Here is a 26,598-nt window from a genome sequence, read left to right as displayed (position 1 = left end):
ATGGACCAGTACAGCCTGGGGAACGAGGGTGCCCTTCCATCAAAGGTGCACCTCCCTGCATTTTCTGAGAGCCAGGCACTCAGCTGCAGTGACACCTTCGCCCGGGACCTGGGTCCCAGCACACGAGACCTGCTCTATGCCAGCCTGAGTGGTTTGGACCTGGACCCCAGCCTCCCAAAGCCCGACGTGCCCAGCGAGGCCCTGGAGGACAGCGTCGACGCGGTGTCCCTGCAGTCGGGGAAGGACACAGACCCCGTGAAGCTGCTGGAAGAATACGCAGACCCGGAGTCGCAGATGTCCTCACAAGGTAGCGCTGCCCCCCGGGTCTGCGGGCCTCGGGGACCGGCCAAAAGTTCCGGTGGCTGCTGGGGGTTGGTTCCGCGCAGACCGTTGCAACCTTTTCTCTCTTCCACAGGTGAATAGGGAGCGGTCACTTTTTTTCCACTTGGGGATTGTTCCCAACTTCCTAGCCAAGAAAACTGAGCGCTCATGTTAGGGAACACTGTGGCGCAGTCTGGGTGTTTGGGGATGTCCTCATGTCGCGTGGGCTGTCGGCGGACCTGTGAGTTTACAGGAGACTTTCTATCCACCACCGCGTCTCAGAGGCTCCTCTCACGTTTCCAGAAGGAGCTGGTGCGGGGAGCGTGGGGGGGTCCCACCCATCTGCTGCTGCTTAACCTTCCAAGCCTCGGTGTCTTCGTCTGTGAAGCGGGGAGACACTAACACCCACTCTTCTTCCCTGCCTATTAACAGTAGGAAGAAGCAAAAGAAAGAATGAACATACAGGCACTCACTCTGTAGACTGTAAAGCTCCAGACAAATAATAGTTGTTTTTACCCATATTGTTAGAATTAATTTCAGGTGGCCTGCTGATTCATTTCCAAGTCTTTTCTCTTCAGCAGCAGCGGAGGAACAAAGGGAGAACTAACCGACTCCAAAGGCCTTTGTTAACTCTCCTTTTGCTTTGCCTTCAGGCATCCCCGCAAGATAAATTCACTTTTTGTTTTTGACCCTCTCCCTAGGCTCTTGGGTGTAGTTGCTCAGACAGGCTGACTGAGTCAGAGCTCTTAGATATCTATAGTCGCGTATGCTTGTGGAAGGCCACATCCAAACAGCAGCCCCGAAAACAGACGTTACTGTTAATTGGAATAAGCAGCTCAAAATGTGTCCCAAGCACTTGCTGAAATGAAAAACTTCTGAGGCCCCGGTTCTGCACGAGATGCACAGGACAGGGCATCAGTCTTGTCACCGCACGGGAACAATGGCTAAACATGAGACCCTGCCTTTCTGGGGCGCCCGCAGTGTTGTGGGCGCCAGGCCGGGCCTGGGGATACAGTGAGTGCGGTTCTCAACCTGGGGCACAGAAGTTACCTGGAAAACGCTGGGACGCACCAATGTGGGTACATTTTGCTGGACAGAAGAACTAGCTTTCACCAGATTTTCACAGTGGTCTATGGACCCTCCCGCGATGTTATAAATCATGAGTCTAATTTAGCTTTTCCTAATTTGTTTTTAGTTTTACATTTATCAATTTTAGAGAGAGAAAGGAAGTTGGGGGAGAGAGAAACATCCATTTGTTGCTCCACTTATTGATGCATTCATTGGTTTCTGCTTGTATGTGCCCTGACTGGGGATCGAACTTGCAACCTTGGTGTATCAGGACAATGCTCTAACTGAGATACCTGGTCAGAACGACCTGATTGTTTTTAATCTTATTTTTTAAAAAGAAGGAATCCATTGAACATTATATTTTTACTCTTGAGGCCCTGGCTGAGTGGCTCAGTTGATTGGAGCATCATCCCGTACATCAAAAGGTCACAGGTTTGATTCCTGGTCAGGGCACATGCCTAAGTTTGTGGGTTTTGATCCCCAGTGGGGGCATGTACAGGAGGCAGCTGATTGATTTTTCTCTTTCATATCAATGTTTCTCTCTCTCTCCCTCTTCCTCTCTAAAAAATTAAAAGACATATGCTCAGGTGAGGATTAAAAATAAATAAAATAATTTTTACTATTTACACTTCTCTAACTTAAATTTAGGTTCATATAAATGCATATACTTACATTAATTTTTAAATTAGAAAAGTAATACATATTTATTAAAGAAAACTTAGAAAATAAAGAAATGTAACAACAAGAAAAACCCCTACCCTGGCCTCCACACATGCATTTTAAACATGGGTGAAGTCACTCAGAAAAACATGGCTTTGCAGATGTGTATTAAGTGTATAATTCTATTTGTGAAATTTAATGTATTTGCTTTCTTAAGTGAAAGTAACTACTCAGTGGTCATTGTAGCAGTTTTTCCATTGTATAGTTTGACCATATTCTTGCTCGTTAGACTGCTGTAGAGTTTTTGTGAACAACTTACATGTCGAATTTTCTTTGGAGCTCTTTGAACATGCTCTTCTAAGTCGGTTTGCCCGTGAGAGAACATGCAGCGGCAGAGGTCTGGTGCCGCTGCTCTCTGCGGAGATCAAGACCCTTCCCGCGCCAGCGACTGTGGTTGCGTGCTTTTCAATGTCCTTGCTAATGTTTCAGAACAACATCTAGTTTTCTAGTTTAATAGTTGCTTTAATAGGCATTTTTAAAGTAACCTAGCAAGGCCAGGACTTTCCCCCGAGGGAGGCCTGTTTTTCCTCATTTAAACAGTTGGGATCATTTGACCACTCATCACCGTAATTCTCATGTGAAGAAGACGTAGACCAGGCAGGTAAGTGACAGATGGCCCACGTGCAGAGGCAGAGTTGGGACAGAAGCCTGGCTCCGCTCTGCTGGGGCTCTCCTGCTGCATCGCAGCCACAGAGACTCGGCATTCGGGGTCCTTTAGTGCTTCCCACCCCCCACCCCACCGCGTTCTCCAGCCTTTTGGATTCATGGATCCTGCCTGTGCAGCATCCTAACTGAATGGTGATTTCTCAGCTTGCCATTTCATGAGGCAACCTAATGCATCTCGAAGACCAGTCTAAGGGGCAGAAAAAGATCTTCGTGATTGACCAGGGCCTCTGGGGCCCCGAACGGGAAGTCCAGGAGCTGCAACACCGCAGGGAGCCCGCAGAGTGCCCGCGTCCACCACCCTTACAGTTCTGCCGACTTGAAATTAGGTTTATTTTACTCTTTCATCACCAAACCCAGCACTGTCCCTTGGAGCAAGACAGAAGCAATGCTCCCTCCTCCACACGCTGGCCCTTCGGATATTTGAAGACACCCCCCCGCCTCCGCGTGAACATTCCCAGTCCCCTCCCCGGTTTCTCCGATGACATGATGCCTAAAACACCTTAGTCATCAGTTTACCCCAGGGAAGCGGGAAACATGGACAGTTTAGAGGCACAAGAAGAGGAAAATAGTGACCCATGATCCTACCGGTCAGTCCATCATCTCCATTTGTTTTCTGAGTAAATATCTTTTTCTTAGACCAGGGCAGTTTTGTTTGGCTGCAGGCTTCCTTTTTCTCACTTGGTGTGGCACGAACGTCCTTTCGTGTCGTCACATGTTTTCCCACAGCTTCATCTTAAATGCTCACATCACACCACTTAGACCACAATGCAGAGGCCCACGTGCCCTCGTGTCGGACGTCCGGGGTTCTGACATTTCACCGGGAAAACAGCGCTGCCGTTCACGCCCTGGCAGCTAACTGTACAAATCTACACTTACGTCCTTGATTAAAAACCAAGAAGTAGGATGGGCCGGGAGGAAGGAAATAGACCTCTCTGAGGTTTTGGAGTATGTGTTTCTGGATCGCCTTTCTGCGAGTGCCATTGATGGAGTGGTCATAAAGCCGTGGCCGTCTTGGGCACCTTGTCCTAGGAGAGCTTCCGGCCTCTGCTGTCCCCTCCGAGAGTGGCACCAAGACTGGGTGTCATCCTGCAGGCGCGGCCTTCCCTGGGTCCCTTCTGCCCCTGGCCTGGGCCTAAAGCCCGTTTTCTCTGCAAGCAGAGCTGCTGCTGTGGGGGAGTTTGGCCCCATCTCGCCAGGTCTGCCTGCCCGGGTTCTGAGCTGCGGAGCGCTTTAGTCTGATTCCCCTGGATGCCTGTGACCTGTGCTTTTCCCTCTGTTTAGACCTGGGGTTGGGCGCGCTTAAGGTGCCTAAAGAGCCGGAGGAAGGAAGCAGGGCCCCGGCCGGGAGCGCGAGGAAGGGGAAGCGGCAGCACAGTTCCCCGCAGAACCCGCTCCTGGACTGCAGCCTCTGCGGGAAGGTGTTCAGCAGCGCCAGCTCGCTCAGCAAGCACTACCTGACGCACAGCCAGGAGAGGAAGCACGTCTGCAAGATCTGCAGCAAGGCCTTCAAGCGGCAGGACCACCTGTATGTACAAGTCCGGTCCCCCAAATGGCTCTTCAGGGGGCCGGGGGAGGGACGGAGGGGTGAGAGAGGGGTGACCCTGTGTCTCTTCCATGCCTCCCAGATCATCTTGTCCCGCCTGCTCCTGGGCTGTCCCACCGCCCTGTTCCCCAGGTGGATGTCACCTGTGCTTGGTCCGTCCAGGCCCATTAGCCTCGTGCTGCCAGTGCTCTGGGACAGGTTCCGAGCCCCCAGATTCACACCAGTGAGGAAATCGCTGCTGGGATTTGCAGCGGGGACCCTGGGGCTGTAAACACACGTAGCGGCTCGCTCTGGAGGCAGCTCTGACATGGAGGGAGTTGGGCTCACTGTGGGGAAACGTTTGTTCGTTCGGGTTCGGTGTGCGTCTGAGGAGCGTGGACGCGTTCCCTGCGGATCGTGTGCTGGGATAGCACGGGGCAGGAGAGTTTCTGAAATGCCGGTTTCTAGAACAGGCGATCGAACCGTAACTCTTGTATTTCTCTTTTAACATTTTTTTAACTCTTGATTTTAAGAAGAGAGCTCATTCTAAGAGTTAGGAGCAGAACTCCCTTTGTTCTTGATGTCTTGGAAACGATAAGCTTGTCTTGCTAGTGAGGAAGGAAAGACAGACTTTTCTCAAACCAAGAGACTTGCAAGCGGAAGGTACAGTCCCTTGCCTTTTTATAGCGCTCCTAACCTTTGCAGAGGGCATTAATTAATTCATCTTTTACTTTATCCACTTGCCCACTCAGATCTGAAGGAAAGGAAGTCATTGGCTCATGTTGGCAACAGCTGGGGCTGGAAATGGGGTCTCCTGATCCTTTCCCGGCTGCTTCTCAGGGGGAAGCCGTGGGTCGGCCTCTGGGGAAGGGTTTTATGTTCCCTGGACACGCCCCGCGTGCCACAGTACAGCTGTCCACAGCAGGGCTGTTGGGATCCCGGAGGGTGATTTACCCACTTATTTGTGTTTATGACCCATTATTGTAGATTTAAGTATGATGTAAACATGATACACTTGTATGCATTTGCATTTGCGGAAATTATGGTGACATTTGGCTGTTTTCTAGAAAGTTTTTCGGATCGGGCATCTGTAAATGTTTTTCTCTTTGCTGGGGGGCTCCAGGGAGCTAGCTGGCCCCTTAGGGGACCCTAAGGGTCAGGCAAACCTGCCTTGTTAACAGAGGGGCCGCCTCGGTGAGCACGTCCCTCAGAACTCCGGGTCTCGGATGCTCAGGGGGCTCTCAGGACACGCGGTTCTGCGGGCACATGGGTGTGAGAGACATCGAAAGTTAAACAGATGCCTAGTACCTATTGTGTGGCTTTTTAAAAAGATTGTTGTTCCATTACAGTTGTCCCCATTTCCCCCATTGCGCTCCCCTGCCCTGCCCACCCACTTTCAGGCCCCCGCCCCCCGTTGTCTTTATCCGTGGGTCCTGCCTACGTGTTCCTTGACGTGACCCTTCCCCTTCTTTCCCATGTTATTTCCCTCTACCCTCCCCTCTGGTCACTGTTGGTTTGTTCTTTATTTCTTTTTTTTAAAGTATATATTTTATTGATTATGCTGTTACAGTTGTCCCATTTTTTCCTCCCCTTTCTCCCCCTCCACCCTGCACTGCCCTTCCCTCCAGCCCCCCACCCCCCGCCCCTTAGTTCATGTCCATGGGTCGTACATAAAAGCTCTTCGGCCTCTCCATTTCCGAAACTCTTCTCAACCTCCCCCTGTCTATTTTGTACCTACTATTTATGCTGCTGATTCTCTCCACCTTTTCCCCCCTTCTTTCCCCTCCCCCCACTCTGATCTCCATTTCTGATTCTGTTCCCGTTCTAGTTGTTTGCTCAGTTTGTTTTTTAGGTTCAGTTGTTGATAGTTGTGAGTTTGTTTTCCTTTTACTGTTCATAGTTTTTTATCTTTTTCTTAAATAAGTCCCTTTAACATTTCATATAATGAGGACTTGGTTATTGTGTGGCTTTTTAAATTTGCCTCTGTGATCGGTGAACCTCCCAGCAGCACAAAATGGTTTTTCAAAAATCATTTGCCAGCTGAGCCCAAGTCCCCGGGGGAGCAACTCTGGAGGACTGGCGTTCCCTGGGAACCCACTTTGGGGAACTCTGGCCTGGCTTCCACTGATTTTTTTAATTTTCTCAGATAAAATACTTCCTTAAAGGTGAGGGAGAGGGGCACCCCCCCCCCCAGACTGCTTCCACCCTAGCGAGGGCTGAGGGCGGGTTCTGGCTTGAGGGGCACCCTCGGGGTCCCTTCAGTGGAAGGCCCTGGTGGCAGCCGCTGACTTCCTTCCCGTGTGTGACTCCAGGACCGGGCACATGCTCACCCACCAGAAGACCAAGCCCTTCGTGTGCATGGAGCAGGGCTGCAGCAAGAGCTACTGCGACTACCGCTCCCTGCGCCGGCACTACGAGGTCCAGCACGGCCTCTGCATCCTGAAGGAAGCCCCTGCGGAGGAGGAGGCCTGCGGGGACTCCCCGCACCCCCAGGAGGCCGCCGGCCCACCAGCACCCAGCGGCCTGCGGCCCCTGATGCCCCCAGAAGCCAGGTCCCCTGGCTCCCTCTTGCCCAACCGAGACCTCCTGCGCTGTATTGTCAGCAGCATCGTCCACCAGAAGATCCCTTCTCCCTGCCCGGCCCCCGCGGGGCCTTCGGACGGCAGCGGCAGCGGCAGCAGCGACGGGAGGAGCGCGGCCTGTCCCTGCCCACCCTCGCTGGGACCCTCCTCCTGCACCCCCATGGGTGCTCCGGCAGCCTCAGGAGCCCTGGGCGCCGAGGTTCCCGAGGAGTCCCGCCCCCCACAGAAGGAGCCTGTCACCGACATGTTCACAGCCGTGCACTCACGGGCGGCAGAGAATGGGGGCCCCGACCCACCTGAGTCGGAGCAGTGGCTGCTCCAGCTGCCGCCCACCCTGGAGGGCTGGCCCGAGGGCGGCCCCCTGCCTGCCTGCCTGCCTCTGTTTCGAGGCCAGGCGGTCCCCTCCAGTTCCCAGCCACCCAGCCACAACTTCCCGTGGCTGCGGAACCGGAGCCTGCCGGGCTGCCCCAAGAACAAAGGCAACAACGTGTTTGTGGTCCACAAGGCCCCTGCTGTGCAGTCCCCAGAGGGCCCTGAGTCTGGCCCGGGGCCCGGCACTGCCTCCCCCACCAGGGAGCCCTCGCCAGGCTCCGCCGGCCGCAGTCTGGAGGACACGCCGCCCCTCCCTCCCTCGCTCCTGAAGGCGCTGGGGGAGGCCTCGGGTGACCCCAGACGTGCCAGTGGGGAAGATGACCCCTGGGCTTCCAGAGAGAGCAGGTTCGACTGTGACACTTTCCTGTGGCGAACGCCTGGGGAGCCCAGCCTGCAGGATGTCCAGAAGCCCGATGGGCCCCCCTCGTCGGACGCCGCCCCGCTCTTGCGGCAGCTCTTCCTCAAGTCGCAGGAGCCTCTGGTGAGCCATGAGCAGATGCAGGTGTTCCAGATGATCACCAAGTCCCAGCGGATCTTCTCCCACGCCCAGGTGGCCGCCGCGCCCTCCCAGCTCCCCGCGCCTGAGGGCAAGCAGGCCGCCCTGAAGTCGGGTCCGTGGCCACAGCAGCCCCTGCCGCTGGCCCCCAGCACTGACTCCCCCAACACTGGCCCCGGGAGCCTGGAGCCGGAGGGGTCCCCAACCCAGAGGAGGAGAACCGCGCCGGCATTCCCCAGAGCGGCCTCTCCTGGCAGCACGAAGCGGGACTCGAAGGGAGGACCAAAGGTGGCCACCGCTCCGCCGCCTCTCACAGTGTCGTCTCTGGACCCTCCCGGGAATCGGGACATCTCCTCTCTGGCCAAGCATTTGAGGTCCGCAAAAGGGACTTTGGACCTGGGGGACATCTTCTGCCCCGGTGGCCCACAGCAGACCCAGTCAGGTGGGGACGAGACACCGGGAGCCCTGGGCCCCGGGAAGCAGGCCCAGGCCGAGAACGGCACGGCAGCGGCAGCGGGGGCCACGAAAGGCGAGAAGGGCTCGGCCTGCTCCCGGGGCGGAGGCTACAGGCTCCTCTCCGGCAACGCCAGGGCCCAGCGCTTCTCAGGCTTCCGGAAGGAGAAGGTGAAGCTGGACATGTGCTGCGGGGCCTCCCCCAGCCAGGTAGCCATGGCCTCCTTCTCGTTGGCCGGGCCTCTGGCGGATCCCCCCCGGGACCCGAAGTCCAAGCTGACGATATTCAACAGAATCCAGGTAACCGGTGGTTTCAGTGTAATTGCAGGGCTGTGTGTCCATTACCGCTCTTTGCTAGAACGTTTTTTACCCCCCAAAGAAACCCCACACTCTTAGCTGTCACCCGCAATCCCTCCCTCCCTCCCCACCCCTGGCCACCATGACTCTACGTTCAGTCTCCGTGGACCTGACTGTTACCAAAGTTCATTCACGCTGTGGCACGTGTCAGTGCTGCCTTTTTATGGCTGAGTGACAGTCCTTTGCACAGGTACATATTTTGTTCAGCCACTCATCAGTTGACATTTGGGTTGTTTCCACTTCCTGGCCACTGTGAATAGTGCTGCTGTGAACATTTGTGTACAGGTTTTTGTGTGGACGTATGTTTTCATTTCTCTTGAGAGATAGTTAGGTATAGAACCGCTGGGTCGGATGGCAACTCTGTGTCTAACCGTTTGAGGAACTGCCCGGCTGCTTTCCAAAGCAGCTGGGTCATTTGCCTGTCCCACGCACAGCGTTTGAGGGCTCCGGCTTCTCCGCGCCGCCCCAGCTCTCGCTGTTGGGCTCTCGTGGCGGCCGCCCTCGTGGGCGCGCCGCGGCCACTCGCTGTGGTCTGCTTTGCGTTGCTCTGATGGCTCACGATGCTGAACATCTCTTCCTGTGCTTGTTGGCCATTTGTGTATACTTTTTGGTTTGGTGTTTATTCAGAATCTTTGCCCATTTTTAAACTAGGTTATTTGGCTTTTTATTATTGAACAGTAAGGGCTTTTTATGTATTATAACTGCAAGTCCCTATCAGGTGTCTATGACTTTCAACAGTTGTCTCCCATTCTGTGGGTTGTGTTTTCACTTTTTTGATGGTGTTTTTTTGAAGCACAGACGTTTTAAGTTTCAATGAAGTCCACTTTGTCCTCTCTTTTGTTTTGGTGGCATCCCAGAAACCATTGCCTAATCCCAGGTCACAAAGAATTACATCTTTCTTCCAGGAGTCTTAGAGTTTGAGGTCGTGCAGGCCTCATTTCTGCGACATGGGCTCAGGTGTCTTTTTATCTTCAGGGTGGAAATATCTACCGGCTCCCTCATCTGATGAAGGAGGAGAACATGGCAAGCGGATGGTAGGTTCAGAAGCCCCTCCCCCCACCCTGGCTCGGGGAGCGCCACCCCCCAAGGGTCCTCTGGTGGCATCTGGGTGCTGGTCCTGGGAAAGGGAGCTCTGGATGCGTCAGTCTTGAGGAGGTATGCACCAGACCCTGAAGAATTGGGGTGTCATCTCCATTTCTTAGGGTTCATCCAGAGCTGCCAGTGGGTCAGACCTAGAAAAGAAAAAAACGAAAGAGGCAGTGATCAGGGGCAGAGGCCCACTCGCATGCCCCCACCCCGCCATGTCTTCCGCAGCAACCAGCAGGAAGGGGGCCCTGCAGACGGTGCCGGCGCGGAGCCCCGGGGCACTTACGTCTGCAAGAACTGCAGCCAGATGTTCTACACTGAAAAGGGGCTGAGCAGCCACATGTGCTTTCACAGCGACCAGTGGCCGTCGCCTCGAGGGAAACAGGAGCAGCAGGTGAAGGGGCACACGCAGGAGGCTCTAGGCTTTCAGGGCCTCTGACAGGCACTGGGTGTCACTTATCTCAGGATGGAGGCGTCTTCCGTCCTGGGGGGCTGAGGGAGCCCGTGGCGGGGCCAGGAGATGGCACCTGAGGCCGGCGCAGCCGTCCGCTCCCTGCCTACTGTTTCTCCTCAAGAGCTGTTTCTTCTCTGCGTACAGGTGTTTGGTACAGAGTTTTGCAAGCCAACCAGGCAGGCGCTGAGGCTGGAGGGGGATGGGCAGAGTCCCCCAGGAGCCAAGATGTCCTTGGACAGCGTGGCCCCTTCAGAGATGCCCATGGCGGTGCCTGTGGCTCCAGCACACCGAGCCCCGGGGAGCACGGCCAAGGTGGGTGCCAGCCAGCCCACGGCCTTCCCTGCCTGCTGGTGGGCGCTGTGGAAAAAGCCAGGCAAGCACCGCAAAAAGCCCTGACTCCAGAAGAGCTAGGTTTGCAGTGCAGTTCATTCGTTCATTCAGCACCTGCTGAGCTTCCTCTGTAGCTGACGCTGAGCTGGCAGTGCTGGGGACACCACGGTGACCATGACACCCTCTGCCCTGCCTCCTGGGGCTCCCAGGTCAGCGTAGTAGATAGACCTGTCCCCCAGGCAGTGAGGACCCAGAATGGGCAAGGCTGGGGGTGGCGAGGCAGCAGAGGGAGCTGGGGAGCCTTGAGGGGAGTGACAGAGTCCCAACCTGAGGAGGTCAGGGAGGACTTCCTGGAGGTGGAGGTGCTGGAGCCGAGACCTGGAGGACGAGAAGGAATCAGACTGGCAGAAAGGAAGGGAGATTACATGGAGGCGAGAGAGAGCATGGTACGTTCAGCCTGTGCTAGAGGATGCTGCCCGGGACAGTGCAAGCTGGACGTGGGGACAGGGGGCGTGGCTCCCATTGCTTGTCTCACAGGAGCTGTTGTCACTTGGAGGGGAACAAATTTTCATTTGGTCACCTTGTTACACTGTTTCTGGCCCTCCTATTTAAATGCCAGTCATGTTAACAACTGAAACGGGCCTCGCATGTTTCCCAAGCCCTGAGCCAGGGCCTCCGCTTGGAGTGTGGGCGCACAGGCAGGCTCCAGGCTTGGGTATCAGCGGCACCGGGTCTGGGGCCCAGCTCAGGGGTGGGGGCGCCCTGCTCAGCCTCCCTGGCCCGGGGCGCTGGGCACGCACACGCGGGATGTGTGCATGTCACACGTCCGCCTTTCTCCGTGGTCCGTTCTCTTTCCCTGCTCTCATGCCGTCTGGAAGGCTGAGCTGTGTGGCAGGTGGCTTCAGGTGACACCTCTGAACTCCCTTCTTCTCCAGGGACAAGAGAAAGACATGGAAGAGAGAGACAGCAGGGAGAGCGGCCAGCACAGGAAGCGCAAGAAGCGCCCCCAGCCCCAGGCGTTGTTCATCCCCGCTCCCCGCGCCGTGTTTGGGGAGCCAGGCCCAGGAAGATGTCACCAGAGCTGCCTGCGGTCTCCGGTGTTCCTGGTGGACCGCCTCCTGAAGGGGTTGTTCCAGTGCCCCCCCTACACGCCGCCCCCAATGCTCAGCCCCATCCGGGAGGGGTCCGGGCTCTATTTCAACACCCTCTGCTTCACGTCAGCTCAGGCCGGCCCCGACAAGCTCCTCAGCACCCTGCTCGGTGAGTGCGGTGGGCTGGGGGGCCCCGGTCAGCGCGTGGCGGCCTCCTGTGGACCACGTGCACCCTCCCTCGTAGCGTTTGGTCCAGAGATTCTCTCCCTCCTATGGCTGTGGTCCCGTGGCTGTTTGTCAGTGTCCCAGGACCATCTGTGAGCAGCAGCCTTCCAGGTGCTTAGAGTTCTACCACCAGGAAGAAATCATAGAGGCCATTTAGCCTGACACCCGTCTGCCTACCCTTCCGTGCGACTTTCTAAGCACCTTTATTGAGATACATTTTACATACCATATGAGTCATCGCTTAACATGTACAGTGATTTTTAGTATCTTTACAGGGCTGTGCATTCATCATGTAGTCAGTTTTAGAGCATTTCTGTCACTCCCGGAAGAGGCACGATCGCACCCCCCTTGGCCCCGTAGCCCCAGTCTCCCCGGCCCTGGAAAACTACTGATCTACTTTTCCTACGGATTTGCCTCTTCTGGACATTTTATATGAGTGGAGTCATAACCTGGCATTTTGTGTGTAGTTCACTCACTCAGTGCAGCGACGTCAAGGCCCGTCCCTGCTGCGGGGTCGGGGTGGGGGGGCCTCTCTTCGCTTCTCTGCAGCGGAGTCACAGCCCGTCTGCCTCGGCCCGCTCTCCATCCGTTCCTCAGGCGGTGAGCGTTGAGGCCGTGTCCAGTTTGGGGCTATTGTAGATAAGGCTGCTGTGAACATTCATGTACAAGTGTTTGTGTGGGTGTACGTTTTCATCTCTCTTGGGTACGGACCCAGGAGTGGAGTTGCTGGGTCCGACCGGTAACTCTGTGTTTAACCATTTAAGGAACAGGCCGGCTGTTTTCCAAAATGACTGGCCGTTTTAAAGTCGCACCAGCACCAGCGTTGTGTGAAAGTTCCTGTTTCTCCTCAACCTTGCCAGTACTTACTGTCTGTCTTTTTTATTAAAACCGTATTAGTAGGTGTAAAGTGGTATCTCTGTACGGGATTGATTTGCATTTCCCTGATGGCCAGTGGGGTTGGGCGTCTTCCCATGAGCTTCCTGTCCATTTTATGTCGTCTTAAAAGCAATGTCTATCCGTCCTTTGCGCATGTAAAATATTGAGTTATTATCTTTTAGTTATTAACTTGTGAGAGTTCCATATATATTCTGATTTTCCTACAAACATTCTATCCCATTTTGTGGGTTGTCTTTTTTGATTATTTATGGTCATGTTTGCAGTACAAAAGTTTTTTAAATTTCGATGGGGTCCAGTTTATTTTTCCTTTCATCACCCGTGCTTTTGGTGTTGTGTCTAAGGTTTCGTCTGACCGACGGTCACAAAGATTTACTCCCATGTTTTTTTCCTAAGACTTTTATAATTTTAACTCTTACATTTAGGTCTTTGATCCATTTTAAGCTAACTTTTATATTCTGTGTGAGGTAAGGGGTGCAGATTTATTCTTTTGTACGTGGGTATCAATTGTTCCATCACCATTAGTTGAAAAGACCTTTTTTTCCTCATTGACTTGTGTTGCACCCTTGTTGACTCTGAATTAACCATCAGTGATTCGAGATTTGTCTTTCTTTTTAAATTCATTTACATTTTCAGATTTCTGAGCATTGCTTTAGCTATATTTTATGTTTATGCTGTGTTCTTATTTTCATTCATCTCAAAATATTTTCTAATTTCTCTTTTGATTTTTTTCTTTGATACATTGATTATTATTAAGGAATGTGATGTTTAATTCCTACAAATTTTACAAATTGCCTTTTATTGGTTTCTAATGAAATGCTGTTGTGGTCAGAGAACATATTTTGTATGAATTGAATCCTAAATTTTTAAAATTGTATGTTATTGATTACGCTACTACAGTTGTCCCAGTCTCCCCGCTTTGGCCCCCCCACCCAGCGCCCCCCACTCCCTCGGGCCGTCCACACCAGGCGATTTGCTTTCATTATTTTTTCAGCTAGATTCCAATCCCTTGCTCTTCCTCCTCTCCTGCCGGTGCCCTGGGATGTGAATGCTGGGACACTGGCAGTTGCCCCAGAAGCTCCTTACACTGTCTTTGTTTTTTTGGATTCTTCTTTCTTCTTGTTGTTTTGATGGGTTGTTTTTTTTTTTTTTTGCTTCTTTAAGTTCCAAATCATTGATTTGATTCTCTGCTTCATCCACTCTACTATTGTTTCCTTGTAAATTGTTCTTTATTATAATTATTCTTTCCATTGTTTCTGACTGGCTCTTTTTTATTTTGTTGAGGTCCTGACTAAGTTCCTTGAGCATCCTTATAACCAGTGTTTTGAACTCTGCATCGGATAGATTCCTTATTCCATTTTGTTTAGTTCTTTTTCTGGAGTTTTGATCTGTCCTTTCATTTGGGCCATGTTTCTTTGTCTCCTCATCTTGGCAGCCTCCCTGCGTTTGTTTCTATGTATCAGGTAGAGCTGCTGTGACCCCCTGCCTTGGTGTCATGGCCTAATGTAGCAGGTGTCCTGGAGGGTCCAGTGGCACAGCCTCCCCTGTCATGCAGCCTGGGTGCCCAGGGTGCGCCCTTCATGTGGGCTGAGTACATCCTCCTCTTGTTGAGTCTTAATTGCTGTTGGCAGACCAGTGGGAGGGATTTAACCCAGGCCAGTCAGTTGCAAACATTGGCTGTGACCACTGACCACCAACATCCACCTCTGTGGAGGATCAGCTGTGCAGGGGCAGGGTGGTGGTCCTCCAACATGGTCTGTGGCTGCCCACTCTGGGTGCGCTGGCCCTGGGGTTTCCCGGGTGCTGCAGGCCAAGGTCAGCCCCTGGCCTGTGTTCTGTCTGGGGCCAACCTGCATGAGCTATAAAGCAACCTGAGATGGCTGCTGCTAGTGCCAGCCTGGGACCACTTAGAAGAGGTACAGGGGCTGGGGGCTTGGGGAGGCCAGCTGTTGCTTGTTTGAGAGAACTTAGGAAGTTGTGAAGCATGAACCAAGATCGTATGGAGAAGGCACAGTCAACTGCGTGGGTGGACCTGAAGGCGGGCGGGGCAGAGCCTCGGGACCTCCAGGGTGGCCCCCCTGTGAGCCAGGTCGATGGAGCCTCAGACAGGGCTGGATGATATTCTGCCTTTAACATTTCTTGTAATACCAGACTGCTAACAACGGATTTTCTCAATTTTTATTTATGTGAGAATGTCTTTATTTCACATTCATTTTGAAAAGTGATTTGCTGCATACGAGATTCTTGGTTGACAATTTTTTTTTTTTTTTTTTTTTTTTTACTTTCAGCAATATGAATGCATTGCCCCACTGCCTTCTGCCTGCTGTGGTTTCTGTCGGCTCTTAATCGGACTGGGTGCCCTTGTATGCAACAAATTGTTTTTCTCAAGATCTTTATCTTTTATTTTCAGCATTTTGGCCGTGATGTGTCTGGATGTTTATCTTACTTTGATTTTATAGATTTTCTTAAATGTATATCTTGTTTTTTCATCAAATTTCAGAATTCTTCAGCCATTAATTCTGTAATATTTTTGTGCCCCTTTCTCCTCTTCTTCTGGGACTCCCGTTACAAGTATGTTGCTGTGTTTAATGGTGTCCCAGATTTCTCTGAGGCTCTCCTCATTTTTCTTTATTCTTTTTTCTCTTTTTTAGATTCCATATCTCCATTGATCTTTTAGCAAGTTAGTTTGCTGATCATTTCTTCTGCCAGTTTAAGTCGACAGTTGAGCCTTATTTTGGTTGTTAGACCTTTTTAAGCACAGTATTTCCATTTGATTCTCTTTTTTAAAAAAAATTTTCTATCTCTTAATGGTATTCTCTTTTTGATGAGAAATTACCATCCTACCATCCTTTAAGTCTCTAAGCACAGGAGCTGGGGGGAGGGGGGACACCCATCTCCTTGGCTGCGCTGAGCTGCTGGGAGTACCGTGCCCTGGGCAGAGTCTGGACCGGCCCCGGGGCCCAGTGGGGAAGGGGAGGGGTCAGGGTTCAGAAGTCAGCGACTCCTGCTGTTCCCACTACGATTTGCTCCATTTTCTTGACTGTGTTTCTTAAAATGCTGGATGCCTTTAGGACAACTTCCAGAGACTTTAACCTACTGTTTTTTTAAATATAATTTTTATCAGTTAACTTGTTGTTTTACTGAGTTCCTTACTGTACGTTTTCAGAAGTCCTATCCACCTTGCATGCAGTCTTTTTTAAAAATTTATTTTATTGTGATAACAACAGTTCACATGAGATCTACCCTTCAACACATGTGTAAGGTGCGACACAATAGTGTGACTGCGGGCACGCTGTTGTGCAGCGTCGCTCTAGGGCGCTCTCGTCTTGCTCACTTGGAACTTGGATGCCCGTTGGTTAGTAACTGCCCATTTCCGATGCCGTCAGCCCCTGGGAACCACCATCCCCCTCTCTGATTATATGGATTTGACTGGTTTAGATACTTCACGTAAGTGGAACCGTACAGTATTTATCTTTCTGTGACTGGCTTAGTCACGTAGCGTAATCAGGACTCGTCTACATCGTCGCATATTGCAGAATTTCCTTTTTCAAGGCTCAGCGGTGTTCCACTGTATGTATTTGCCACATTTTCTTCGCCCACTGGCCCGGCAACAGTTATTTAGGTCACTTTCACCTCTTGGCGGTTGTGCATAATGTCGCAGTGAGCAGAGGAGCGCAGGTATCTCCTGGGATCCTGATTTCAGCTCTTTTGGGCCAATACCCGGATGTGAGATTACGAGGTCATATGGTGGCTCCCTCTGTAATTTTTTGAGGAAATTTTATACCATGCAGGTTTCAAGAGCCTGCTCTCAGCTGCTCTGGGAAGGCAGGGAGAAGAGGCCGCACGGATCACTTCCAGTCGGTCTTCCTGAGGCTCTTCATTGTGTGTGTTCTAGAGCAAGAGGGTGGCTCATTTGGCATCTGTGTGGTGAAGGACGACACCAAGATCAACATTGAACCGTGAGTTGGAATAGACTCGGGACCTGATGGTCCTTCCAAAGCGGGGCTGCTCTTACCCCCCTTGCACCCCAGCGTTGGTTGTTCCCAAGGACTCCTCCATCAGGGGGGTTGGGTGTAGCTACAGAGCCTCCCCAGGAGAGAGGTGGCGGGTGAAAAGCTCCCCCAGCGTTCCCCTGTCCGGACATACCGTAGTGGGGCCCGCGGGAAAGAATGCCCCAGACCCTGGGGTTCTGGGCAGAACGGGTGACAGCACAGTGCAGGGCCCTTGGCCCCCCACGGATGTGGTCAGACGGTGTGACGAGCATGGGGAAGTGTGCCGGCTGTCAGCACGTCCCTCCCCTGTCCTGGACCTCAAGAGAGGCACCTGAGGCCGGAAATCTGGCAGTAAAAGAAATTGGAGGAAAGCAGGATGTCTCCCTGGAGAAGTTTCTGGAATGCCTGCACGTGTCCGTCAGGGGCGGCCAACATGCAGCACGTCTGAGATGGTGCAGGGTGTCCATGGAGCGGGGCGCACCATGCGTCTCAGTCACATGTTATCTCGCATGTCTGTGTATGTGACCTCATTTCAGACACATCAACTTAGGAAGCCGGTTTCAGGCAGAGATCCCAGAGCTCCAGGACAGGTCGCTGGCGGGAACTGATGAGCATTTCGCTTCCCTGGTCTGGAAGCCGTGGGGAGATGTGATGACCAACCTGGAAACGCAGGATAGAGGTGGCTGAGCCTTTAGGGCCAAACTCCCCAACCCACCCCCATCCCCAGGGAGTTCCCCCTCCCACTGCTCCACTGGACCAAGAGGCAGTGGACCCTGGGAGTGGGGAGGGACCAGCCCTCAGTCCAGTGCTGCCTCTACCGTGCCGCTGTCCCCTGTCCCCACCTCTCTTCTGACATGGTAGTGGGCCGGGCCATCCAAAGCCAGTGCTGGGAGCCGGGTTTCTGCCCACTTTTCACTGAAGTGTGAGGCGGACGGCGACAAGGAGCGCCTGCGCCGCACTGTCGGGGCACCTCCTCCCCGGCCCGGCTGACGCCCTGTGTCTCCTCTCCCTTGCACCCTTGGGGCCACCCTTGGACACAGTGACCGAGCTCTGCAACGTGGCCTGCTCCAGCGTGATGCCGGGAGGGGGCACCAACCTGGAGTTGGCTCTGCACTGCCTGCACGAGGCCCAGGGCAACGTTCAGGTGAGGGAGCAGGCGGGCTCTGGGCCGCGGGCCTCTCCCCGCTCTCTGGCGCTGGGCTCCGGGTGCCTGCCCTGCGCCTCAGCCTGCGGGGCAGGGAGGGGTTGCAGCGATGAACACTGAAGGAAGGCCACCCATCCTTCCTGCTGTGGCTCTGGGACCCGTGTGGCCCTTGAACACCAGAGGGCAGTGAGCAGACCCGGGCTCAGTTAAGCAGTTCTTTATTTGGGGCAACAGCAGGGCCCCAGGTCTGTCTGAGATCTCAGAGGCCATGGTGGGGGGTAGGGAGGTGATGCCTAATAGATCAGCTCAGGTGCTGCATTGATCAGGTTTATTTATTGAACTTTAGCTTTTTGATCAAAAACCAACATATGAAAACCTCTGGTGCAACAAAAATGCCTCTGCCTCCCCCCGGGGCCCTCCTCACAATCCTGAGGCTTAGGGAATAAATTAAAAGCACCACTCAGAGGAGCGGGAGAGGAAAAGTCAAGTTACCGAGTTAGGGACCAAGAGGCCACAGTTCTGCTTTTTCTCAGGCTGGGAGGCAGTGGCAGCCACGCAGGAGACGCTCGGCAGAGTGTCCCGTAGTCCTTGGGTCCCTCTGAGCTGCCGACAACGTGGCACCGGGGCAGGGCAGGCTCGGCCGTGCCTGGTTTAAGGCTCTGGTGCCGCCATCTTGAAACACTTAATTTTTGAACAAAAGGGCTCCATGTTTTCATTTTGCGCTGGACCCTGCAGATGGCACAGCCAGTCCTGACCGGGGCCATGCTGGTGAGCAGGACAAAATCCCTCTCCTTGTGGGCGTACCTTTTAGGAGAGTGCAAACAGGAAATGCGTTTGTGAAGTTGTTAGACGATGATGAGCTCTGCGAGGAAGATGGGGAGGCAGCGGGCGAGGGCAGCGCCGCGCAAAGGCTGGGCCGGGAGGAAGCAAGGAGCTAGTGACAGGATGAATCTGGCACTGTTTCCTTCATGAAGAAAATCTTGCTACGACAAAACAGTGCCAGCTGTCCCTAGCAGTGTGCCTAGTGATGTGGCGATGTGCCCGCAGCCGGCTCCCAGGCCGTGACCGGTCCCTGGAGCGGCCACACTTTGAGCAGCCCCGGGACGGGGAGGCCTGTCCGTGGCTCTGGAATGAATGAGACCGCGGAAGCGGACCCCCCGCTTCACTCCCTCCGTGAGTGTCCCGCCACCCCCCTCGTTGCAGGTTGCCCTGGAGACACTCTTACTCCGAGGACCCCAGAAGCTGCAGGCACACCCACTCACCAACTATCGCTACACAGGTGACTGGAGCAAGGTGCCCGCGTGGTTTTTGCCTGGCTGAGAGCCCCGTGGACCGGTCAGCTTTGATGGCAAGCTCTGCTTGTGCCTCTTGCGGGCTTTGCCTGCCTTTCCACAAAGGCTGTCATCTCCAGAGCAACTCAGTGGGCACTAAATTCTCCTAGTTGGGTCCTACCTTCCCCTTTCCCGGTGCTTCCCTCATGGGCTCTGCCCAGCCAGGAGGGGGCGCTGCGGGGTGCGGGCGGGCTGGGCTCGGCGATGGAGCGCACCAGCCCCAGCCTGCCGCCCGCCCCCTTCACCCTTGGCAGGTCTCTTAGCCAACGGAAGCCTCTGGTGCTGCGTCGGTAGAGTGGGGTTAGTAATGGTCCCCACCCGCGGAGGTTTTTGTGAGGATCGAATGAGATCAGGCAGATGTGAGAGTTAGCAGGATGCTTGGCACACTCGTGGCGCTCAGTGCTGGTGCTTCAAAAGGGAGGGTGGTCTGCGCACCGTCACGGCTGAGCTCCCGCGGGAGGAATGTCTTCCCCTCTTGACTGTTTCCCCACAGGCTCAGACATCTGGACCCCGGTGGAGAAGCGGCTCTTTAAGAAGGCGTTCTGTGCCCACAAGAAGGACTTCTACCTCATACACAAGACGGTAAGGCAAGCCGGGCGCCGGGGCAGACGGGCCTCGCCTCACATGGCCGAGCCCAGCTCCAGCGGACGGGCCTGTTGCAGGCGACACACTGCTCATGTTGTGAACAGACTGATTTTTATTTATTTATTTACTTACTTACTTATTTATTGGCAAGCGCCAGGATCAACGATCACCAGCTGCCCAGATACCAGAAAATTATGCTTTCGGAATCTCTTGATGTCGATTCCACACGTAGAGCGACCAAGCTGCCCTACTTGTGCCACTCACGACAGAAGCCCTTTTTTAAGTTTATAACTGTAAGAAGCCGTTGTTGTGAACAGCTCCAAACAGCCCTGCTTCTGATTGATGACCTCTGTGTGCTTGTATACGCGAGGCACTCCTCTGCCTGTACGGATCTTACACTCGTACGTGCCTGTGCTCTAACGGTGGTATCAGACTACACCTAATATCCTGCTGATTTTTCACCTCTTTTTAGCTTAATGGACACAAACTGCATTTAATCAAAGTGTAAGATTTGATGTTTTGACGTGTTTATGTCCCTGTAAAACCATCTCCATGGGTCGCATCCATTGTCCCCCAAATTTCCTCCTGCCCCTTTGGTCCCTCGCTGCTCCTTGTCTTCTTCCCCTGCCAGCGGACGTCCGCGCGGCGCAGTCAGCAGCGATTATAAATGAAGGCGCTGGGCACAGGACGCACAAGTCTTTGTGTGGGTGCACACTGGCTTTGTGTCTGTTTGTTTGTTTTTGTTTTTGGTGGGGGGTGTAAATACATAGCAGGGGAATGAATGGATTGTGTGGTAGGCATTCATTTAATGTTTCAAGAAACTGTGAAACTGTTCTCCAAAGCAGCTGTGCCATTTCCTGTTCCCCCTACCGGGGTTCGAGAGGTCCAGCTGTTTCACACCCTCGCCAACACTCAGCATAGTCAGTCCTTCTAATTTTACCCATTCAGAGAGTATGCAGTGGTGTCTCATTGCAACGTATTCCTTTTTCTTTTATGGACCATGCTTTTGGTGTTGCATCTAAGAAATCTTTGACTCACCCAAAGTCACAAAGATTTCCCCCTATATTTTCTTCTAGAAGTTTTATAATTTCAGGTTTCCCATTTATATTCATGACCTGTTTGGTCACAGAGTATTGGATTCTATTTGTTAAATTTTTGTTTAGAACATTTCGTCCATGTTCATGGAGGATACGGGTCTGTAGCTTTCTTTCCTACGGTGTCTTTGGCTTTGGTGTTGGGGTAATGCTGACCTTGTATACAATGTTGGGAAGCATTTTCTTCTCTTCAGTTTTTTGGAACACTTTATTTAGAATTGGTTTTATTTCTTCTTAAATATTTGGTAGTGGAGCCACCTAAGCCTGAAGTTTTCTCTGTGGGAAGGTTTTTAACAACAAATTCAATTCATTTAATGGATATGGGGCTGTTCCGGTTCAGTGTCTTCTTGTGTGAACTTGGGTAGTTATTGTCTTTTAAGGAATTTGTAATTTCTTCTGAGTTGTCTGATATCAATCATGGTATAAGTTGATAATCTCATATTACCCTTTGTGTATCTACAGATGATAGTAATACCACCTCTCACTTATGATACTGATAATTTATCTTTTTATTTTGATCATTCTTGCTAAAAGTTTATCAATTTTTTTATTTTCTCAGAAAACTTGCTTTAGATTTTGCTGATTGTTTTCTAGTTAATTGATTTCTGCTCTGTTATTATTTCCTTTCTTCTGCTTGCTTTGGGTTTAATTTGTTCTTTTCCTGTTTCTTAAGGTGGAAGCTGCAGTCACTGACTTCAGACCCTCCTTCTTCCCTAATACAGGTGTTTAGTGCTGTAAATTTCCTTCCGAGTACTACTTTTATACATTTTTTATGTTGGGTTTTCATTTTTATTCAGAAGGTCAAAATATTTTTTAATTTCCCTTTTGATTTCTTTTTTGACCTGTGAGTTATGTAGAAGCTTGTGATTTAGTTTCCAAATATTAGAAGATTTTCCAGAGTTCTTTTTCCTTTAATTTTCTTTATTTATTTTTAGAGAGAGGGGAAGGGATGTAGAAAGAAAGGGAGAAATACATCGATGTGTGAGAGATACATCAGTCAGTTGCCTCTCACTGACCCCGACTGGGGACCTGGCCCATAACCTAGGCATGTGCCTTGACTGGGAATTGAACTGGTAACTTTTCAGTTTGCAGGCCAGCACTCAATCCACTGGGCCATGCCAGCCAGGGCTATGGTTTACATCTTGGTAAATGTTCAGAGCGCACTTAGGATTTGCTTTTGTTGGGTGGAGTTCTATAAATGTCAGTTCAAGGTGGCTAATATTATGGTTCAGGTCGTCCATACATTCACTGCCTACTTGTTCCAGCGGTTATTCAGAAGGGGATAGTAAAATATTTGACTGTGATTGTGGATGTCTGTTTTTCCTTGCAGTTCTGTCATTTTTTGCTTCCTGTATTTTGAAGCTCTGACTTAGATGCATAAACATTTAGGATTCTTACTTCCTCTTGATTAATTTACCCTTTGATCATAATGAAATGATTTTCATTTTTATTATTTTTTATTTTATGAAATGATTTTCTTTATCCCTGGTATTACTCTTTGCTCAGTCTAGTTCTTCTGATACTAATATAGCCAGCCACTCCGGCTTTCTTATGATTTGTGTTAGCATGGTTTATCTTTTTCATCCTCCTAATTTTAACCTATTTGTGTCTTTATGTTCAAAGTGCATTTTTGTAGGTAGTGTGTGAGGTGTTGCTTTTTATTACAAAGAATATTCAGCCTTTTAATTGGAGTATTTATATTATTTACATGTAATATGATTATTGAGATGGTTTGGTTTAAGTATATCATCTTGTTATTTGTTCTCTAATTGTCCTTTATTTCCCCTTTCCACCTTTTCTGCCTTTTTTTCAGTTTAATATAGTAAATATTAGAACTCTGTTTTGTATCCTTTGTTGACTTATTGGCTGTAACTCTATATTTTATCACTTCTGTGTTTTTTAGAGTTTATACAGTGCCTTACTAACTTACCCCAGGCCAGCCCCAGCTGGGTAACTCAGTTGAGACAACAACTTGATGGTTCTCTCTCTCTCTCAAAGAATCAATTAAAAAGACTTATTATTTAAATCTAAAAAACAAATGACTGTTTAAACAAAGGTAATAGTACTGTATTGTGGGGTTTATAACATGTAAAATAAAAAACCAATAACCACAACAGTGTAAAGGCCAGGAGGAGAAATGGAAATATGTTACAATAAGGTTTTCATTCTACATTTGAAGTGCTACCAAATCACTTGAAAGTAGACTGTGATACGTTTTTTGTTTGTTTGTTTATTGGTTTATTGATTTTATTTTAGAGAGAGAGAAAAACATCAGTTTATTGTTCTACTTTTTTATGCATTCACTGGTTGATTCTTATATGTACCTGACCAGGGATTGAACCTGCAACCTTGCTGTATTGGGCTAACACTCTAACCAGCTGAGCTCCTCTAGGCCAGGGCAATAAACCTTATACATTTACTATGTAGTTCTCATTTTCATTGCTCTGCATTCTTTTGTGTAGGTCTACATATCCCTCGGGCAGCATTTTCCAGAAGCAAATCAATGTAAATCATTTAACATTTCTTGTAGTGCAGATTTGCCAATAATGAATTCTTTCAGCTTTGCATATCTTAAAGAGTATTTTGCCTTTGTTTCTGATTGACATCTTTGCTAAGCATAGAATTCCACCTTCACAATTGTTTTCTCTAAGTAATTTAAAGATGTTGCTTTATTTTCTTTCTGCTTTTATTTCCAACAGTCAATGTATTTATTTTCTTTGTTCTCTGTATGTATATAACATGTCTTTTTTTTCCTCTGGCTGGCTGTTTTTAGAAATTTTTCATTATCACTGGTTTTCAGCAATTTTTTTATGATATGGCTTGGAGTAGTTTTCTTCACTTTTGTGTGTGCGCACGCATTTGGGATTTGTGGAGCTTCTTAGACCTGTGGGTTTATAGTTTTCACCAAGTTTGGGGAAACTTCGTCCATTATTTCTTCAGCTCTTTCTTGGGCCCCTCCCTTCCCCTCTGAAGACCCCACTCACACGTGTCAGGCCTCCTGCGATTGGCCCACAACCCACGGCTCCCTGGTCCTCTTTTCATTTTTGCTGATTCTTTTTTCTCTGTTTCATTTTGAATGGTTTCCATTTTTTGGGGGGTCTTCAGGTTCACTAATCATACCTTCTGCAGTGTCTAACTGACGTTATTCCCATGTACTGTTGTTTTCATCTCTGGAGGGTCTCTGGGGGTCTTTTTTTATATCCACCATGTCTCTACTTGACTTTTTAAACATGTATTTTACAGCTACGTTAACTTTTAATGCCCTCCCCTGCTAATTCTAACATCTGTGTTTATTCTGGGTTGATTCTGATGGGTTGATTTTCTCCCTAATTTTACACTGGATTCCAGACATGGTGAACGTTAGCCTGATGGGTGCTGGATGTTTTTGCATTCCTAGAAATATTCTCAAACTTGGTTCTGAGACATACGTACTTGAAAACCACTTGTTCTTTTTGAGTATTGCTTTCGGAATGTTTTAGGTGGGGCCAGAACAGCTTTTTGTCTAGAGTTAATCACTCTTCATTACTGAGGCAAGACCTACCTCGTTACTCTATCAGTGCTGCCAGGATTTGGGAGGCCCCCCCGCCCCCCGGCCAGCGGGAAAAGGCACTAGTCCCAGCTGTGTGAGTGACGGGCACCTTCGCCTCCGGTCCTCCGGGTGGTTCTTTGCCGCACTTCGGGTCGCCCCTTCCTGTGCACGCGCCGCCACCAGCACTTTGCTGAATGCCAAGGGGATTCTCTCAAGACTCCTGGAGCTTCTCTCCGTGCTGCTCTCTCTGCTTTCCTTCACCCTGTGGACTCTCGCCACCTGGGTCTCCTCGGCCGCTCGGCTCCACCTCAGCTCAGGACGTCCGCCGGCCCCTTCCCGGACCCTCCCTGGGCCGCGGCCTGGACACGCTCTCAAGGTAGACAGTTGGGACTGCAGTGTTTCAGTTCCTTCTCACAAAAAACGTGTTTTGACCAGTGCCTAGTGTCTTGGCAACTACCGTTGGATATACTTTGACTGTTTCTTGTCATTGTTTTTGGATGGGAAAGTATATCTGGTTCCTGCTGTCACACCTTATTGGGCAACTGAGTCCAACTTGTTTTAACGTAGGGTGTTTCTGAGACAGAGGACGTCCTGTTTTGACTCCTGCTTTGTGCATGCAAACAAAACTGAAAAAAATGCACGAGAAAGTATCTTCTGAAGTGCTGAAATGGCCAATTTAATTTTCCTGAGAAGTTTTCTTTCTAGAGCAGTGCAACCATTCTATTATGTTTGGTTGTTACGGAAGTTCTTGTTAGTGGGATCACTTCTTAGTGGGGGAGGAGCAAATGGTGGGGCCTGAATACCCTGGGATCAAACCGTGCTGTCCAAACCCCATCCCCCTCCTCCTCCTCCCCCTTCCTCCCCCTCCCCTTCCCCCTCCCCCTCCCCTCCCCCCACCGTGGCCTCTTCCCTCGGTGCTGTGGGGCTCCGCCTGGCTCCTGCTGGGGCTGTGGGACGGCCACCGCATGAGGGCATTTGCTTTCATTAGTCCTGGTTGGTCAGCAAGTGGCCCGCAGGCATGATGTCACAGTGAGCGTCCTGGAGTGTCCCTTCGTGTGTGTCTTCCCACAGGGAAGCGTCCTTGGATGGCTCCACTGCTGAGAGCGTGCAAGGCTCAGAGCGCCTTGGCTCTGGTGGCCTCACTCTGAAGCTCCTCGTCACCTGGGCGGCCCCTGTGATTCTCTGCCCCTTGTGGTGGATGGGGGCTGCCCCTAGTCAGTTGCTGTTTACTTTCACTAGATCCAGACAAAGACCGTAGCCCAGTGTGTTGAGTATTATTACATCTGGAAAAAAATGATCAAGTTTGACTGCGGCCGAGCCCCAGGCCTGGAAAAGAGGCTCAAGAGAGAGCCGGATGAAGCGGACAGGATAGAAGCAAAGGTAGGGGGTTGTGGCGGTCTGGAGTCTCGTGCTGATCTGGACGCCCAGTGCCCGGCCGAACTGGGGGTTCGGAAGGGTGCCCGCGAGAAGGGTGTCCCTGCAGAGGACGTCTGCTCCCTGGATCCCTGGGCCTCCCTCATAAAGGCGGGGACCAGCACCCTCACGTGGTTTCTGCTCCCTCTGCAGGTCACTGGCAGCCCTCGGGAGAGACCCAGCCACCGCCCGACCCCTGAGTTAAAGATAAAGACCAAGAGTTACAGGAGGGAGTCCATCCTCAACTCCAGCCCCAACACGGGCCCCAAGCGGACCCCTGAGGCGCCCGGGAGCGCCGAGGGCCAGAGCGTTTTCCCCTGCAGAGAGTGTGAGAGGTACCAGCCCTGCCCTGAATGCGCGCACCGCATGCCGCCCTCAGGGCGGCCCCCCACCCCCGCCTGCCCCTGCTCTGACTGCTGCGTCCTCTGGTGGCTCCGCAGGGTATTTGACAAGATTAAGAGTCGAAATGCCCACATGAAGCGGCACCGGCTTCAGGACCACGTGGAGCCCATTGTCAGGGTGAAGTGGCCGGCGAAGCCCTTCCAGCTGAAGGAGGAGGAGGAGGAAGAGGAGGAGATAGGGGCCGACCTCGGCCCCCTGCGGTGGTGATTCGGGGCAGAGGCCTAGTGGGGGCGAGGCCACTGTCAGGGAGGGGACGTCCCACCCCGTCCTGTCTCCCTTCGGCCTCTCCAAGACGTGGGGCACCCCTCTGCCCTCCCCCCCTCCTCACTGTCCCCCTGGCCAGCCCAGCTTGCTGGCACAGGGGGCGTTTGGCCGTAAGTAGGCAGGAGAAGCACGCAGCCATCGGGCAGCTGCGGAGTCCCTGTTCGCTGGTGCCAGAGGCCCCCTCTCCTTAGGGTAACAGCCTCTGCT

The 26,598-nt window shown here is 51.6% G+C and overlaps 1 protein-coding gene and 1 non-coding gene across 2 annotated transcripts; one reads left to right on the top strand and one right to left on the bottom strand.

Moving 5' to 3' along the window:
- Window positions 1–26,334, top strand: ZNF541 (zinc finger protein 541). Its single transcript, XM_054588511.1, has 15 exons — window positions 1–307; window positions 4,057–4,300; window positions 6,610–8,500; window positions 9,533–9,591; window positions 9,872–10,037; window positions 10,242–10,409; window positions 11,363–11,687; window positions 16,533–16,596; window positions 17,166–17,308; window positions 17,670–17,773; window positions 18,977–19,052; window positions 19,598–19,686; window positions 25,552–25,692; window positions 25,879–26,060; window positions 26,166–26,334. Exons 1-15 carry the CDS (start codon window positions 1–3, stop codon window positions 26,332–26,334), a joined length of 4,128 nt encoding a protein of 1,375 aa, XP_054444486.1.
- LOC129082988 (U11 spliceosomal RNA) lies at window positions 19,836–19,969 on the bottom strand. The gene has a single exon (XR_008530452.1). It is a non-coding gene; the product is annotated as a U11 spliceosomal RNA (small nuclear RNA).
- Window positions 26,335–26,598: the final 264 nt, after the last annotated feature.

The sequence above is a fragment of the Pteronotus mesoamericanus genome, unplaced genomic scaffold (assembly GCF_021234165.1).
Source record: "Pteronotus mesoamericanus isolate MK-2021 breed Mesoamerican mustached bat unplaced genomic scaffold, CSHL_Meso_final scaffold_137, whole genome shotgun sequence".
Classification (NCBI taxonomy): domain Eukaryota; kingdom Metazoa; phylum Chordata; class Mammalia; order Chiroptera; family Mormoopidae; genus Pteronotus; species Pteronotus mesoamericanus.
Note: the sequence above shows the minus strand (reverse complement) of the source record. Positions and strands in the feature narration are given on the sequence as shown.

Coding starts and splice junctions, on each gene's coding strand:
- ZNF541 (XM_054588511.1), top strand. CDS start 1: ATGGACCAGTACAGCCTGGGGAACGAGGGTGCCCTTCCATCAAAGGTG. Junction 9,592..9,871: donor GAGAACATGGCAAGCGGATG/GTAGGTTCAGAA, acceptor TGTCTTCCGCAG/CAACCAGCAGGAAGGGGGCC. Junction 19,687..25,551: donor TCTACCTCATACACAAGACG/GTAAGGCAAGCC, acceptor TACTTTCACTAG/ATCCAGACAAAGACCGTAGC.